General features: G+C 53.4%; 5 protein-coding genes across 5 annotated transcripts; 3 read left to right on the top strand and 2 right to left on the bottom strand.

Annotated features, from left to right (window-relative positions):
- Positions 1-1,344: 1,344 nt before the first annotated feature.
- SNOG_02894 (hypothetical protein) lies at positions 1,345-5,358 on the top strand (the record flags this gene model as incomplete). Its single annotated transcript, XM_001793436.1, has 5 exons — positions 1,345-2,047; positions 2,225-3,522; positions 4,148-4,442; positions 4,490-4,927; positions 5,075-5,358. 5 exons carry the CDS (start codon positions 1,345-1,347, stop codon positions 5,356-5,358), a joined length of 3,018 nt encoding a protein of 1,005 aa, XP_001793488.1.
- Positions 5,359-6,884: 1,526 nt separating this feature from the next.
- Positions 6,885-9,477, top strand: SNOG_02893 (hypothetical protein; the record flags this gene model as incomplete). Its single annotated transcript, XM_001793435.1, has 3 exons — positions 6,885-9,103; positions 9,153-9,289; positions 9,371-9,477. The coding sequence occupies 3 exons, from the start codon at positions 6,885-6,887 to the stop codon at positions 9,475-9,477; spliced, it is 2,463 nt and encodes an 820-aa protein (XP_001793487.1).
- A 371-nt stretch (positions 9,478-9,848) lies between these two features.
- Positions 9,849-10,989, top strand: SNOG_02892 (hypothetical protein). Its single transcript, XM_001793434.1, has 3 exons — positions 9,849-10,091; positions 10,230-10,523; positions 10,577-10,989. Exons 1-3 carry the CDS (start codon positions 9,950-9,952, stop codon positions 10,726-10,728), a joined length of 588 nt encoding a protein of 195 aa, XP_001793486.1. The 5' UTR covers positions 9,849-9,949; the 3' UTR covers positions 10,729-10,989.
- An 819-nt stretch (positions 10,990-11,808) lies between these two features.
- On the bottom strand, positions 11,809-12,939 carry SNOG_02891 (hypothetical protein; the record flags this gene model as incomplete). The annotated part of the gene is made up of 2 exons (XM_001793433.1): positions 11,809-12,554; positions 12,642-12,939. The coding sequence occupies 2 exons, from the start codon at positions 12,937-12,939 to the stop codon at positions 11,809-11,811; spliced, it is 1,044 nt and encodes a 347-aa protein (XP_001793485.1).
- Positions 12,940-14,362: 1,423 nt separating this feature from the next.
- On the bottom strand, positions 14,363-16,216 carry SNOG_02890 (hypothetical protein; the record flags this gene model as incomplete). Its single annotated transcript, XM_001793432.1, has 3 exons — positions 14,363-15,378; positions 15,429-15,931; positions 15,981-16,216. The coding sequence occupies 3 exons, from the start codon at positions 16,214-16,216 to the stop codon at positions 14,363-14,365; spliced, it is 1,755 nt and encodes a 584-aa protein (XP_001793484.1).
- Between the last annotated feature and the right edge of the window lie 616 nt (positions 16,217-16,832).

Here is a 16,832-nt window from a genome sequence, read left to right as displayed (position 1 = left end):
TCGTATACGTACTTTCCCCATAATGGTAAGCCTGCGGCGTGACCAAGGAGGCTGAAACTCCGAATCAAATTCCATCACGCCAGACGATAGGATCAGGCTTTCGCTGGAACTTTGCGATCTGCAATGGTCACATCGGTCGACAGCTGACGTTGACTGCACAGTGCGGACAAGTCGTCAATTGAAACAAGGCAACTTCTGCTAGCCAGGTCAAGGTTGCACATCGTCCATGGACACCGTTGCGAAAGGACGTCCTGTGGGGACAGACGCACAAACCTTACCCGGGCCTCTCTCCTCACTAAAATATTGGCTGGTACACATTATATTTTAGAGCCAATTGCGCCGTTGGAAAGGAGAAAACAAGGGTCCCTAGTCGCTGGCATGTCGGGAAGCCTAATTGTGCTCGCTAGCAAAGAGCGTGCATAAGCACCTCCTGTAACTCATCTGCGGTAGGACAAAACAAATTCACCATGGCGGGACCGGGGACCTTGGACATCATTCGTCGCCGTTCAAGGTTCCGTCTCCCCAGAGGGCCGTGCAGGACCATGCAGGGCTGTGCGTATGTTCCGAGCACGAAGCTGCTGCATGGCGGATCAGCGAATTCATGCGAGCTCGACCCTCGTTCCTCGTCCCTCTTTCTCCTCCCCACGCCTCGTGCAATCGCCCACTGAGAGGGTGTAGATCCTCCTCGACCTGTTCGCACCTCTTTCTTTACACCATTTCGCTCTCTACCAGCGCGTCATCAGTCCTTACCACAATTGTTTCTTTCTGTTCCTGTTCAAGCTCAACGAAGCACATATATTCAGACAATTCGAGCAGGTGTTGTATAGATCCTATCTTCAGTGATTCTATCGTGTAAGTATAGTCTGCTTGCTGGTTCTGGATCATGATTCACAAGAACCTTCTTACAAACCCCGCCATATTTTCGTTCGTACTGACAATGATGCCTGACAGCCGACGATCTTAATACGCCCGACTCAATAGCCACTTGCCGCGCGCCGCAAACTATTGAACATCTCCGAACGCTTCTCTTCAGTCGCGACTTTCATGCCCTCACACTCGAATGCTACTCGACTATATCTCGGTATGTATACCGCACAATTCCACCCATGCGCCCCCACCCCTTGGATCGAAGAACCGATACTTGAGAGCCAGACTGTGGCTCAATCGTGCACGAAATATGGGGGCGCTGGAGGGAAAGATGAGATAATTTGGTTCTGGAGCGGTCGCTAATCGTCCAACAGGCATGAATTGAACCGCGCAAGACTACGGCACCACTTCATTGTGGTTCTGACCTGTCACCTTATTATTCTTCGTTAGTCGCCCCTCAGCGGCGCAGTCTACAGGATGGCTACCGATTACTTTTCCGACAACGAGGTGTTTATCACAAACCAACCACTGCCTTCACCAGTAGGGACCCCTTACCACACGATCTCCCGGCGAACCTCACGATACGGCACCCCATGCAGCGATGTACCCAGCTCGCCAGCCCCTCTCCCACCTGATCCAAGCATCAGTACCGATGATTCGGCCAACAATGAGAGCATTTCTGTTCTCGATCCACGGCGCTTCACACCCACCTTACATGCGAACTTGGTATCTGAAATCCTGAACCTTCGACGAGAACTGGATTCAAAGCATAGGTTCATTGAAGATCTAGAGACAAACTTCAATGCGGTGCGGGATGACAATGACTCGTTGTCGAAACAGCTTTCATCAGCCACCAAGGAGAGCCGGAACGCCAAGCGCCAACTGCAGCATTTCGAACAGGAGACTTTGGCTGCCCTAGAGGAGATTGCTGGCGAGAGAGACAAGATGAAGGAGGTGAATGCGGATCTGAAGGTGAAACTTGAGGCTGCACAGAAGAAGTCGCGTAGTCAGGACGATGACTCGAGTAGAGTTCATGACATGTGGGCCCGCGAAAAAGAAGCTTGGGCAGGAGAAAAATTAGTTTTGGAACGCCGAATACATACTTCGGATGCCCGACTTCAAATCCTACTGGACGAACTTGCGTTGCAAGAAGCCGCTCAGGACGACGCTGGTCTAGAAAGTGAGGTCGAGGATGTTGTACGAGATATTGGGTTCGGCCCTGAAAGCGACACGGCTAGCATCCGCTCGTCTCCACAACGAAGATCGTCCACACGGCTGGGCCGGCATTCGCGAAACCGGAGCAATAGCAGCTACCGGAGTGTCGGGCGGAATTACCGAATGTCCCTGATGAGTACAGATGGATACGGCAAAGGAAACGGGATCAGTTTAGCAGATGAACTGATCTTCGATGAAGAGGAAGAGGATTTGGGAGACCTGGAGCTCGACTCCGATGACTTCCCCGAGAACGAGATGCGAGCGAGGAGACTGCACGAATCACGACAGTCGCTGTATCCTGATGAGAAGGCCAAACGGATTCTCGGGCTCAGTATTGACAATCAGCAGCTCGGCAGGGATGACCCTACCACCACCGAAGAGTCTGAGGCACCAAAGACTTCATACGAAACGGCCCACTCAGCTACTACTATCACCCCACGGGAAATAACACTCGTCTTCCCACCAACGCGGCCTATTTACGTAGACACTGGAGTGCAACCATCACCACCGCCATCACCGAAGAAACCTGCCATGGCTGAAGCATCGTCTCAGACTTTTGAACCAATTCCACAGAACAAGTCGAGCGAGACTTTGTCGACCAATGCGGAGGTCGAAGCAAACCAGCGCCGGAAGCGTGTGTCTGCAGCTCGCGATTCTCACGGGACGCCTCTAACCGTCAACCCCATAGCTTCTTCGATGACATCTACTTCAGTGCAGACTGTTGAACAGCCTCTGAGCCCGCCAGCAACCCCAAAGATCCACTTCCCCGTTACTCAAGCTCCATTTTCTCCAATCCATGAAGCTCAACCTGTCTCAGCCTCAACGCAAACGGAAGCGCCAGAAAAGCCACAGGAGCCGCCTACCGAGAGCAAGAAGACACCACCACCGCCGCCCATCACAATTCCGTCCATCGCCATCCATGCACCCTCTTCTGCTCCATCATCACCGAAGGAGCCAATTCTGCCACCGGGAACGAAGACCGTTTCGACACAGACGACAGGCGATTTGTTCGCGCCCATGCAGTCAGCCGGCATGCAAACTGAACCAATCAGGATCGACCAGCGTCCCGTCAAATTACCTGCACATCTATTGCCCTCAGCAATCACTTCCCAGCCAAGCACTCCTGAGCAATCTCAAGAGGCTCAGCCAACTGGCAACGCTCATCGGAATGACTCGCGTTTCCCAAGTTCCAGTGAAACAGAGTACTCCAAAGCGAAGCCTACGGCGCGCCAGGACCTCACTACATTGCTTGAGAGAGCTGCAGACAAGAAGATCGAAAACAGATATCCTGGCAACAATGACAACGGGCCTCTGTCGAAGCAGCCGTTGTCCGCTGACATTCTTAGCAGACCTTTCCGCACCAGCAGTTTGTTCGCTGGATTCGACGGCCCCTCATCTGATGAAGATGAGGATGATGATGGAGAAGCCAGTGATGACGAGCTAAGGAGTCCTGTATTTGCCACGCCCATGTCGTCTTCTCGAAAGAGACGGACGCCCTTTCAAGCCACCCACCCCTGTTCCCGAGGATAAGGAGGCGGAACCATCTTGCAGGGCATCTGAGGATTCTACAAGGTCGAACTACAAGCGAAGCTCGATAGAGAAATCATCCAAGGTAGGAAAGCCTTCAAGAAACTCCTTGAGTCGCCAACCAAGTATTCGACGATCGGCCATGATCCAGAATGGAACGGCAGCCCACATGCGATCCCGCAGCCCAAGCATCGGTAGCCTTGAAGCAAGCAACCTCACTCCCAAGCCGCCTTTTCCTGTTCCTACACGGTCGAGTTCCCGCAATAAACCTTTCAGTAAGAGTGAAGGTTCGCAAAGCCCAACGCCTCGCAATAGTGGCTCGTATGCTGGCCGTCGGCCATATGGTATTAAACATCAGCGCAAGGACAGCTTGCGAAAAGTGCGATCCGCAGCTCCTGTTACAAAGCAAAGCCGTTCCAGGAGCAGGTCGCCGCCTCTCCCTGCTACACCCAGCATGGCTGATACAATGTCTATCCCGCCTTTGCCTAGCGATGTTGTCAGTGCCCGTGGCCTAGGTCACCGACACCAGTTTTCTCAGGCAACAGCATACACTGCGAACGGCTCGGTCAACACCTCTGTCAGTCAGAGCAGCGTTGTCGATGCCATCGCCGCATCCATGATTGGCGAGTTCATGTGGAAGTATGTACGAAAGAGGAAAGCCTTCGGGGGCCCGGAGACGCCCATGGATCGTGCAGCAGAAGAGGCTTCTCTCGCCAACCATGGCGTTCGACACAAGCGTTGGGTCTGGATCTCACCATACGAGCGAGCCATCATGTGGAGCAGCAAGCAACCGACCTCTGGCACTGCACTCTTGGGCAAGAATGGTCGCAAACGTAAGATTCTTCGTAGCATCTCTAGAAAACCACTAACATGTTTCCAGTTATCATTCAATCAGTACTGGACGTTGCGGATAATTGTCCTCCACCGAAGAACGAGACCTTGTTCAACCGGTCCATCTTGATCCTCACTCCAGCGCGTGCGCTGAAGTTCACCACCACTTCACAAGAGCGACATTACTTGTGGTTGACTGCACTTTCCTTCCTGGCACATTCCAACGCGGCTATACCCGATCTTGATTCGATGCCACCGGCACCACCTCCAGTCATCGAAGCGCCGCCTATCCCTTCACAGAACGCAACACTGCGCCGCTCTCGTGTGCAAGACTCTGTCCGTCTCGCCAAGGGCAGAGCTAATCCCGTCATGCAGCGCTACGCATCGCAAAACGACATGCATACCGCTCTACCCTCTCTTGCTGGATTTGACGGGCCTATATCGGACGGTGCCAGCCCTCCTACCATCCCACGCGGACCAGCTCATGGTAGAAAGAGGAGTTCTACTGGCCCTGGGGCACCACCACCTAGCGTTCCTTTCCGTGCCTTTTCCCATCAGCAAGTACCATCTGTGTACTCGAATGGCTCGTCGGATATGTACAGTGCAGCGGCACCGCCATCAGTACCATCTACAGTATACAACCCCAACAGCGGCGTCGTCAGTTCGCGAACCTCGGAAGCCAGCACGTCAACTCGACAGCACTTCTTCGACACAATGGGCACCGTGCGTATGGAAGCCTTCATCGACAACGCCCTCGGCGATCCCAGACACGCCGGCAACTACCCAAGGAAGCCAACCCACAGGCGACGTCGCGGCAGCAGTCAATGGAGCGCGAGTACACGCGAACAGCCACCCAACCGCGCCGGCGGTTTCTTCGACGACCTCGAAGTCAGCAACGATCCCTTCCGCGGCTTCTAGTTGAGCATACTCACGACGTCACACGGGCAACGGTGTTACTCCACGCTCCTTGTCCTCGGACTATCCTCGCTTTGCACCATATTTCCTACCTGTTTTGCCTCAAAAGCACGATATGGGCATCGATGCCCATGACGTACAAACTCTATTCTTACGCTCGCTACTCTCAGTCACCACTAGGGACCTCGCTCACACGAGGCTAGAAGCGAAAACCAGCGCGCAAGCGCCATCATCACTTATCATCCATCACCCTATACTTTTAGTAACTCATTTCTATTCGTAATGTTTCGACGCATCGCGTGCGACTCTGGATACCCTGAACTCCTTTTTCATAACGCCTGCTCTGCTGATGAGGTTGGCTGTTCGTTCGTTTGCTTTTGCTGTTCATTTATCTAGCGGTATTATCACTGGGGGAAGTAGGCAGGATGGGGAGGCAGAAGCTTATAAGATGCAAGATATGCAATGGAAGCTCGATTTGATAATTTTGCTGTGACTTTCCTGTGTCTGTGAAGGGACAAAGCTTGGCTGTGAAATTCGAAGCAACTCGCGTTTTGCTGCCTTGAACTTTTCCCGAAAGTTGGTGTGAGGGATACAAGCAGGTCCGCGCCGTCAACATTCTAACACGGCGATCCTGCATGCAACGGCGTAAACTGCACTGATCTTCGAGGATTGACGTTGAGCTATCTTGTGAGGCGTTATACCCTGAACGTGCTTACAAACTACGTAATTCCCGGAAGAGTTGTCACAGTCCAACACTGTCCACATCCATGCAGCCCAGTGGCGTGGGAATTGAATGTAAAGGCGATGGCGATGGCGTACATAGATAGCATCGAAGTTTCATCGGCTGCAGTGAACAACAGCTGACCCAGAGTTGCAGGACAGAGCGTTGTGAACGTCAGTTCATTGTGACGATGAAGTACATTAGACTCGGCAGCAGCATGTACGCGTGGGGATGCGAGCTTAGCTGCCGCGTCCCAACTAAGACGAGCCAGATAAGCTCCGGCGAAGCATCGAATCAGCGCGAGCTGCTAAAGCAGTGCATGGCAGAATCTGGATGTCCTTGGCTCGTCTCAATGCAGCAAGTCGTCACGCGCCCACTTTCCCACAGCCGTCTGGTGTCCCTGTCAGACAGTCCGGAGTGTCGATCAGACGGGCCTCGGTGCTTAAGGATTGCTGTGTACGAAGAGTCTCTTCCAGTGATAGACGAGCACAACATGGTCTCGCAAGTCTTTTGTTGATGCAAAGCTTTTGTTCTTGATTCTCGGAGCGGGTCCTCGCATGCAAAACGATAACAGGCTAAGCTGCAGTAACTCAGCGCCCGGACCAATTTCGTCACTGATGCGCATCTGATTCACGCGCTAACATCCATGGTTCACGGAAAGCCTCCACATCCTACAAGCTCCAATTTCTATACTCTCCCCTCCGGACCTCGCCTCCACTGATCGCACTGGAGAAGCGACCATATTTTCCCTCTCTACCTTGGGACCCACTCCACTTGCCATTGTCATCCAGCGCGCAACGAACCCGCAATGGCATCAAGTCCAGACGGACGCGCAAATCAAGGCGCCGCTTCCTATGCAGAGGCTGCAGCCCCCCATGGCTCTGCAGGCCACCACGACTCCGGAGATCAGCCGGGGCCTTCCTCGAGTGGGGTCGGCAAGAAGAAGAAGCATCGTGGCGGCGGCAAGAAGAAGCGAAACCGCAGGCAGTCATTTGCCCCAACCGCCGACATTGTCACCGGAGACATGAACACGGAGCGCCCGTCGCTGGCCAACGTCGCCGCCAACTCAAGGGGCAGCAACAGCTTCTACAGGAGCCACGGCAATCTGAGCAGCACCAGCCTCGAGAGCGAGGCTTTGCTTGACCACCGCGAACAGCCCCAGCTCAGGACCCGCCGACCGAGCGTGCCCATCACGCAGCAGATCTACCAGCCACGACCCAGCCAGCCCTTCAATAGCGCTGCGCACCGTCTCAATGCCGTGGCTTCGTCAAACTATGGCCGGTCGAGATTGTCGCATACTCCCGAGGCCACATACAGCGACGACGAAGACGCAAACGACCGCACACCATTGATGGGTACGTCCCAAAGAGACATCAGAACGGGCACAAGTTATGGCGGCGCAAGCAGCAGCTCCAACCGGCACCGAAAATCTTCCGCCTCCAGTGGCATGAACAACCGGCCTGACCTGTTCACCCAGCGCCACCACTCGCAGACCAATCTAGATGACTACGATGTCAACAACCCGCCGTCTGTGCCCACTAGCCCTGTCGTCAAGGCTTCCAACGGACTGCACGATGTCATGCTCACAGAGGATTTGGCCGACACTCCAGAGCGTAGCAGGTCTCGCGATGCTTTGATTGATGTGGAACATGATGATGACGATGAGCCTCGCGATCTTCGACGTCGCATGACCACCAGTGCCATTGAAGACGTGTGCTTCCCACACGAGACCATGTCCGAGCTAGGCCATGAGGACTATCTGAATCCGCCTACAAAGGGCGAGCCCACGAGTCGACGAAGACGCCGTAGATGGCCCGACCTCGACATCCTGGACTCTTATGCGCGCGAAGAGAAAGAGCAGAGAACTATGGAGGGCATGCGCATGCGCAAGGTCAGCGAGCCGCTCATGGTCGAAGGGCGTCTGCGACCAAGGCGGCGTGTATGGCATCGCGAAGCAAGTGATGCCCCATTTCGGTTCACCTACTTCAACGAGACATTCGACAACACAATACATAGTCAAACCATCGGCGAGCTCGTTCAACCGGGACAGACATTCAGGAACTTATTTGTTCCGGATCCGGTTATTTTGGAGGACAGCAGCGATGATGACTCCGACGACGATGATATGCGACGTGTGAGCATGAATGGGTTTCCTTCTCGGGCGACTACACTCTCTCCGTCCAAGGCCGACTCGGGCGAGCAGACGCGGGCGACTACACCGCGTCAGTCAAATACACCAAAGCCCGAAGAAGACAAGCCAAAGCGATACGGGCCTCGCCCTGCCTGGTGGCTCGATGTCATGTCGCCCACCGAGACTGAGATGAAGGTCATTGCCAAGACGTTCGGCATCCATCCGTTGACGACTGAAGATATCCTTATGCAGGAGCAGCGTGAAAAGGTGGAGCTCTTCAAGCATTACTACTTCATCAATTATAGGACCTTCGAGCAGGACGAGAACAGCGAAGACTACCTCGAGCCGGTTAATCTCTACGTGGTAAATTTCCGCGAAGGTGTCATCAGCTTTCACTTCTCCATGACGCCCCATCCTGCGAACGTACGGCGCCGTATCCGACAACTATCAGATTATCTTGTACTATCACCCGACTGGATCTCGTACGCCATCATTGACGACATCACTGACGCCTATGCACCCATGATTCAACGTATCGAAGAGGAGGTCGACGACATTGACGAAGCCATCTTGCGTCTTCATTCCGATGAAGAGGAGCAAGAGGCTGAAAAAGCCAAGGCAAATTCGTACAATACCCCCCATGCAGAGAAGCGGCCGGATGGCACCAGAGAGGGTCAAGAAAGCGGACGTGACATGCTGCGCCGTGTTGGCGAATGCAGAAAGAAGGTCATGAGCCTGTACCGCCTGTTGGGAAACAAGGCCGATGTCATCAAGGGCTTTGCGAAGAGATGCAATGAGCAGTGGGATATCGCGCCACGCAACGAGATTGGCATGTACTTGGGTGATATTCAGGATCATATTGTGACCATGACGGGTAACCTGAGTCATTACGAGAAGTGAGTTACCTACCTTGACATTTTGAAATCATCCACTAACATGACGCAGCCTGCTTTCGCGCGCTCATAGCAATTACCTTGCTCAGATCAACATCCGCATGAACGAGCGCCAGGAAAAGACTTCGGATATCTTGGGCAAACTGACTGTCCTTGGTACGATTGTCCTGCCCATGAACGTCGTCACCGGTATCTGGGGCATGAACTGGTATGTAACGCCTCTTTCATTGGCTCCTCACAAGTGCTGACAACCTCAAAGTATAGTACCAGGTCAAGACGTCGAAAACCTCAACTGGTTCTTCTGCATCACCGGGGGCTTAGTGGCGTTTGGTGTGCTTTGCTTTGTCATCGCTAAGAGGGTGTACGGCATTGTGTAGATGGCCGATGGTGTAATGGAAATGTTGGAGTAATGCGTGTTTTGGAGATGGTGGTACGACTTCGACGTGTAAATTACTTTGGATAAAATTGTTTCGGCGCGCTTAGGGGTAGAATAGGATGAGCGTATAGTTTATTACTTTACTTTGCATCGTGGAACACCTTTGCATGATGTCCAGATATTCTGTGCAATGTTCATTCTGGAGTGACGGGATATTTTCATCTGATAAGGCAAAGGTCGGAGATAAGCTCGGGCCATCGGTGATGCTGGCGTTCGACCGAGATGTGGGGGTAGGTCTTGGCACGAGGAGGCGACAAAATGACGCCGAGCACGGCTTTCTGCTTCGTTCGACTTCGTCACTATCGAAACACTCCTGTCACCTACACCACCTCACCCACATCCACCAATTCCAACGAATTACTGCAACCGCACCACAACACACAGCTAAATTCCACACACACATCTAAATCAACATGTTCAGGAGAGTCGCAGCCGCAGTGCCCTCGCAGGCCGGAAGAGTGCTTTCCACAGTCGCCAGGCCGAACATCGCATCGCCTATCCGCACCGCAGCACCCACACTGGCATCTGCAGGAAGGCGGCAATACCATGAGAAAGATAAGTCTTTCCTTTGCGCAACTGTCAATTTTGGAGAAACCCCGGTGGCGACGAATCCCGATCCACCGGAAGTGTCTCCGGCGCCCTCTCAACCTCGTCGCTCGCATTGTAGAACGCCCAGCTAACATGCGCCAGCACTGCTCGACCACTACAACAGCCCGCGCAACGTGGGCTCCATGTCCAAAGCCGACAACGACGTCGGTACAGGCCTCGTCGGTGCCCCGGCGTGCGGCGACGTCATGAAGCTCCAGATCCGCGTCGATCCCAACAGCAACACCATCAGCGACGTCAAATTCAAGACGTTTGGCTGCGGTAGTGCGATTGCGAGCTCGAGCTATTTGACCGAGTTGGTCCGCGGAATGACGCTGGAGGATGCCGCGAGGATCAAGAACACCGAGATTGCGAAGGAGCTTTGCTTGCCGCCTGTCAAGTGTGAGTATTCGGAGTAAAGTTTAATGGAGATGAGTTGCTGATAGAGTGAACAGTGCATTGCTCCATGCTTGCGGAGGATGCGATCAAATCCGCCATCTCGAATTACTACACCAAGAACCCCAACGCACGCGCAACGGATCTCGGCGGCAAGTCTGCGCCGCTGCCAAAGGTTGAGGTCGAGACTGTGTCGAGCGCGTCAGCATAGAGAATGACTGGGGATGTAAATTGATGACATGAGGAATAAAAGAGACGACGATTTGAGGATTAGACGAGGCTTTATCTGATATCAGCAACGGTATAGTCTGTCGCTTCTTCTCAGTATTTCCAGACGTTGTGCTTGCAGGCGTTTGAGCGGGGTTTTTGATGCTGGGTTGCAGAAGGCATGAGGTAGGAGACCAGACTGTCTACAGATACCAAAACGTACCTACCTAGCAACAAAATCGAAACAAAATCAAAACAATCAAGTGTACAATGGCTGTGATGTCTCCTACCTTGACCCCATTGGGTGCAACATCAGTTAAAACATTTGGACTGAAAGTTGTGAATTGTGAGGAGTACATCATGTCGAGTAGCAATCGGCCAGGAGCGTGAAGTATAGACATAAAGTTGCAGAGCAGTAAAAATTGAAAGAGGAAATACACCAAGTCTATAAACAAAATACCCTCCCGTCGGCCCGCCTGATCTACGCGCAAAACTCGCGCTCATGAGCCGAGTATCACGCCACCACCTCCTCACAGCTCGGAATTACCGTGTGGTAAAGTTCCGCAAACAACGTTTGCAGATCTGGAAGACGACAAGGACCACGTGCTGTGAAAAGAAGAATTGAAATCAAGCAACAACGTTTCTGCATTCAGAAAAAGTGCTCAGTAGAAGAAAAGTGTCGTGTTATACATCCGCCCTCCTACTCTATCTATGTGTAGCCCGCGAATCTACAATCTAGCTAGGCACATGCCCCGTTCTTTCTCATATGCTCCTTGTTGAAGTGTAGAAATAGAAAGGAAGAAAAAAATTGACGCCATCGCTGTGGTTTTTTGCCGTGCTTCTACGGGTGGAAAAAGCGCGTCTTCCCCGGCCCTGCCCCGTAACCTGTATCCCAATGCAAGATATGTGACAAAAATGAGAAGTTATATATGTGTGTGTGTGGGTGTGGGTTTGGCGAACTATGCAAAAGGAGCCACGCTTCCTATGGCCTGTTTCGATGTATCTGTCCCGCGTGAGGTTCACTGCACGTCTTTTTTTTTGGCGAGAACGCGCAGCTCGGTGATGTGTGACCATTTCTCCCGGTCTATAAGAAGCCCGAATTCCACTTGCCCATGAGCATGTCCCGCGTCATTTCGAAGCTGAGCCAGCTACTCGCCATGCTAGGCGCGACCTTGAGCAAGTTAGGCACGATGCCCTTGTACATGCCGCGGACGCCCTCGGTGCGCACAATCGAGCTGACCGCATCGAAAATGCCCGAATACTGGTATCCCATGCCGCTCATGGTGTTGATTTGAAATCGCCGCCGCAGCACGTCGAAGGGGTATGTGATTGTCTGCGCCACGGCGCCCGAGACGGCGCCAGCGCCCAGTTTGCCTATCGCGGAGGGATCTTTCTGGCCCTCGGGTGTGAATTTTGTCCGTGCCATTTCGTACACCATGAAGTTGAGGCCGACGTAGGGTGCGACGCCGGCGACGGTGGGAATTATACCGCGGTAGAGAGCTGGGAAGCCTCCTTCGGTTTTGTACATGTTTACTAGGAGGGACCACATGCCGGGTAGCTTCTCGCCTTCTGCGCGCTTGAGACTTGAGAATGAGGCGGATTGGATGGACAGGCGTGTTCGCACGATGTCGAGCGGGTATGTGCATGTTACGGAGGTGATGCCGGCGAGGCCACCGCAGAGCAATCGTTGGTATGCGTCGAGGGGTGCTCCGGGTTCGCTTTCGAAGAACTGAGGATAGGTCAGTTGTGTTCCTTGTTGCCGTAGGACGCTCGCCGAGTCATTCTCTTCCTCTTCCACTCGCTTCAGATGTTGCTCCAGAAGTTGCTCGACTGCAACCTCGAATGCCTCTCAACTCTACCAAAGCCCACACACAATCAAGAAAGGCCCACTCACCCGTTTATACACATTGTACGCACTAAACTGCACCGCAGAATACGGCACTATCCGAATGCAGTTTGTGCCGTTGCCCGCCATGAAGCCTCTCCATCCCTCTTCCCTCCACATCTTCGCCAGCGCCTTGGGAACCGACATCTTGTACTCCTCCCGCCCCACGCTCTGCACCTGGAACAAAATCTTCAGCCGCTCAAGCGGCGACACAACCGTCCTTGACACCGCGCCCGCAACACCACCTGCGACAAAGGACGCGAGGACCGGCTGTGCGAATGTCTGCCGTATGCGCTCGAGCGCCGTAAGGTCTGGGGCGAGCGGCTGCATTGCACTTGCTGTCAGCTTTGTTTCACATGCCAGTGTTGAAGTCTGGGACGGTACGCACGCTCGGCTCTTGGGTTGTTTGTGAGGCCATGGTTGGGTGGTTGTGGAAGCTCGGTATTGCTCTGACGTAGCTCAAGCCCTTGTGGAGAAGGTGCACGAGCAAAGGTTCGCCTGCGACAAGCCACACGCAGCCTGCGCAAGCACGGCGTCTATCGGAGAGGCAAGGAGATGTGTGCGTGCAATGGCGAGATCATCGGTATCTTTTTCGCGCGTGTGGTCCTGAAGTCAAGGTCGTTTTCTCAGAAGGTCGCGAGTGCGGTTGAGGCGTCCAGTATCCCGTCCAGCATACAATTGCGCGCGGGAATTAGTTTGTACGAGTCTGGTCACGATGGTCGTGGCGGCGCAATTGGGGGTCATCAACTGTTGTTCGCTGAGTTTGGAACATGGACGGAAGGAGCTTAAAGATTCTTAGCGCATCAGCGAATCAGCGACGCCATGTACGTTACCGCGCGACTCTTAAACGCAGCCTCACAACCCGGCCCTTCGCGAATGTGCATATCACGGGTACCCGGGTTTTGGCACACCTGTTTGATCATCTGGCAGCTTACCCCGGACGTCCGTGCAAGTGCTCGGTCTTTGGGATGCTACCTTGACTGGCTACACCTATGTTTCAGCACCGACAAGTCAAATGAGACCTCACCCCCCTTGAGCGCCTCCTTTCATTCTTACACGCCATCCGGACACAAGGCAGATGAGCGAGGCCTGGCGTGACTTGAAGCACCCCTTTCTTAAGCCTCAATGTCAGCTGCGTCAGCCCCTACTTACGTCACAAATCACCGACTGCGGTCATCCCGAAACTGACACGTACATGGCTACGATGCGCGAATAGTCATGCCTCTCCACGTCTGCTGAGATGGTCGTGTAGAAGCAAAACACAGCAGCGTGACGCGCTGGCATCGAGGCGCGGAATTAACGTCACTAGTCGGAAACAGCCCGCGCTTGTACTTCATGCTCCAGCCGGGACCTTTCCTCACAAACTCCACACGACCTTCGTGAACTTATTCCTACCGGTATGCTCCATCCGAATTGACATGCCTGCTGGGTGCATACTTCGGCCGTGGAAAACGCCTTTGTTCCTTCTGATCGCGACTTGACGATAATGACCCGGGCTTGTCTCCGGCCGCTGCTCGGATAGTCACTGCAAATGTGGAGAACGGCCAGCATTGGAGGACTGTACGGCAACGCGGCCCAGGAAAGTTGCCATGGGGAAGTGATCAGCCCCAGGAGCATGTCAGCTTGAAGTAATCCAAGCATTTTGAAGCTTGATCGAGTCTAGCATCACGATAACCGATCACAAAAGACCTTGAGATGAATTTCATCCAAGCTCTCAAGACACTTTTGGTCAAACAAAGTGAATTCCTTCTTTCTACACAGCCACACCAACACCATCCTCACTACGTGCCATGTGGCTTGCATAATCAACTTTGACCTCATGCTGGAAAGCAAACTGATCGACATCTATCCTATGGAACTGCCTGGCCGAGACATTATTCTCAAACAGCACATCCAGCTCTGCAAAAGACCGATTCCTCGTCTCCGGGAGCATGAAGTACATGAAGAGGATGAGCAGGACAGTAAGCCCCGCGTAGAAGAAGCCCGTCATGCCAGCCCAATTCCATTCGTTCGGTGAGAGCATGCGAGGCACGACGATGTTGTTGAAGATACTTCCCTGCAAGAATGTCAGCGCTGCGCCAGAGCTGGAGATTGAGGTCTTGAGACTTACAAGATTGTACATGTTCCGAGCCAGAACGACAGTCTTGATCTTCAACCGCGTCGACGAGATCTCAGATACAATCGCATAGCACACGGGTCCGACCGTGATGTTGTAGAACATGGTGTAGACCAGCAGGATTGAGCCAAGACCCCATGCCGCGCTCGAGTTCTCGCGCGATATGACGCCCAGTCCGCCAACCACCATCAGGAGGACGCACAAAATACACAAGCCGTACACGTACAGCGTCCGGCGTCCGATGCGACTCATGAGGAACCAGGAGACGACAGTACCCACAGCGCCCATGCAATACTGCCCAATGCTTAGGTTCAGCGCATGCTCAGCGGACAGGCCGGCTTCACGATAGATCTGTACTGAGAAGCCCATCATAGCAGCGCCGCACCAAGCCTGTGCGAGCCAGACCATGCATGCGATGAGCGTCCGGCGTCTCTCAAAGCACTTAAAGCAGTCCAAGTAGCTGGTGCCGCTGTGCATTGTTTCCTCGAGGGCGTTTGTGTGCATGATCATTTCAAGAACGTGGTCTGGGTTGAAAGGTACGTCTGGCTGTGGCGTCGTGCATCGGATAATGGAGTCCCGAGCCTCGTCGTACCGGCCTTTGCGAACTAACCACCACGGGGATTCTGGTGCGAACCATGCTCCCGCAAGAATGACTGTGCAGTTGTGTTAGTATATGCGGTTCACAGCCACGAATGATACGTACATGGCACCCACGCCCACTGGAGAGCTATAGGGATTCTCCATCCCCATGCGCTGTCAAGGGTGTGGCACGCACGGAGTATACCTGCCGCGCTTAATTGACCAAACACCCAGCACATGTTGATATAAGTCGTCAGGTATGGCCGGAGCGCAGATGGCGTGATGTCTGATGCATAAGTGACGGTAAGAGCCTGGAAGACTCCCCACGGCAATCCCAAAAGGACTGAGCCAGCTAAAAACCCGTTCAGATCCCGCGCGAAGAAGTGCAGAAAGTTGAACAAGACTGCGGCAAAAAGCGAAACATACATGGTCCTCTTGAAGCCCCACCACTCTGAGATGTAGCCGTTGATACAGAGGCCGATGATGGATCCAGCTTGCGCGCCGTTCTGGATGCCTGCTTGCCAGGCAGGCGAGATTCTTGGGTTTCCATCGCCGTCGATTTCAGTGCCAAAGGACTTCCGGAACGCGTCGTATCCGTGGAATTTACCAATGACCGCCAGGTCGTATCTGTCTCGTAGGTTAGCAGATCCCTCCAGGGCGGATACATACAACGTACCCTTCCATGACTACAGCCAGACTCATGGCCATGGAAAAGAAAATGGCCTTCTTGTATAACCGTATAGCTTGAAGGAAAGTCATGGACTTCTCGCTTTCGAAAGCTGCTTGCGCATCGGCCGGCTTGGAAGAAGTGCTCACATGGCTGGGGCGTCGGATGGAGCTGATCTCAGAGCAGATGGTCTTCTCGCGCGCAAAAGAGAATAACGCCAGAGAGGATGGTCTTTCGTTGGCCATGACGGTAGCTGAACGACTTGGGCAGATAGACGAGCGACAAGTACTCTACACAGTTTGAGGACGACCACTTACATATGGGCACTCTAGCCACTGTTGACCTCATGAGCCTGGTAAACATCCGAGGCATCCTGGAATGGGTTGCAAAACACCATACTATTTCCAGAGCAAAATCCCATCTGAGTTCGACTACTCATGGTCAGTGTGCCAAGATACGCATGCGCCTAGGTCTCGTAGCCCGCTACTACCATGACGCTTTGGCCATTTAGCCAAATGAGGCAGTGATGCACAGACGTGGCTAGCAGTCGTTTCCCTAGCAGCATGGATGATAAAGTTCGTAGGCTACGTGTTGTCAAAAGTCTGTTTGATGATTCGGGCGAACGGCGTCATGTCCGAGAGGTTATGACGATCGTGGGTATGATCTGGCTGGAGTGGTGTTGTTGTGTTTTCGAAGGTGGTCTGGGAGTGCTCATGCTTGGACAGGCAAGCTATCTCGAGCTGGGTCGAGATCGCACTCGTTTCAAAGGCATTACAATCCATCTCCATTAGAGTCTGTTTGCCTAAGATGCAATCGTGGTTGTTTGTGCATGTAGGTGAACACAACTTCGCCGCCGTGCTC

This window comes from Parastagonospora nodorum (genome assembly GCF_000146915.1).
Source record: "Parastagonospora nodorum SN15 chromosome Unknown scaffold_4, whole genome shotgun sequence".
In the NCBI taxonomy this organism is placed as follows: Eukaryota; Fungi; Ascomycota; class Dothideomycetes; order Pleosporales; family Phaeosphaeriaceae; genus Parastagonospora; species Parastagonospora nodorum.
Note: the sequence above shows the minus strand (reverse complement) of the source record. Positions and strands in the feature narration are given on the sequence as shown.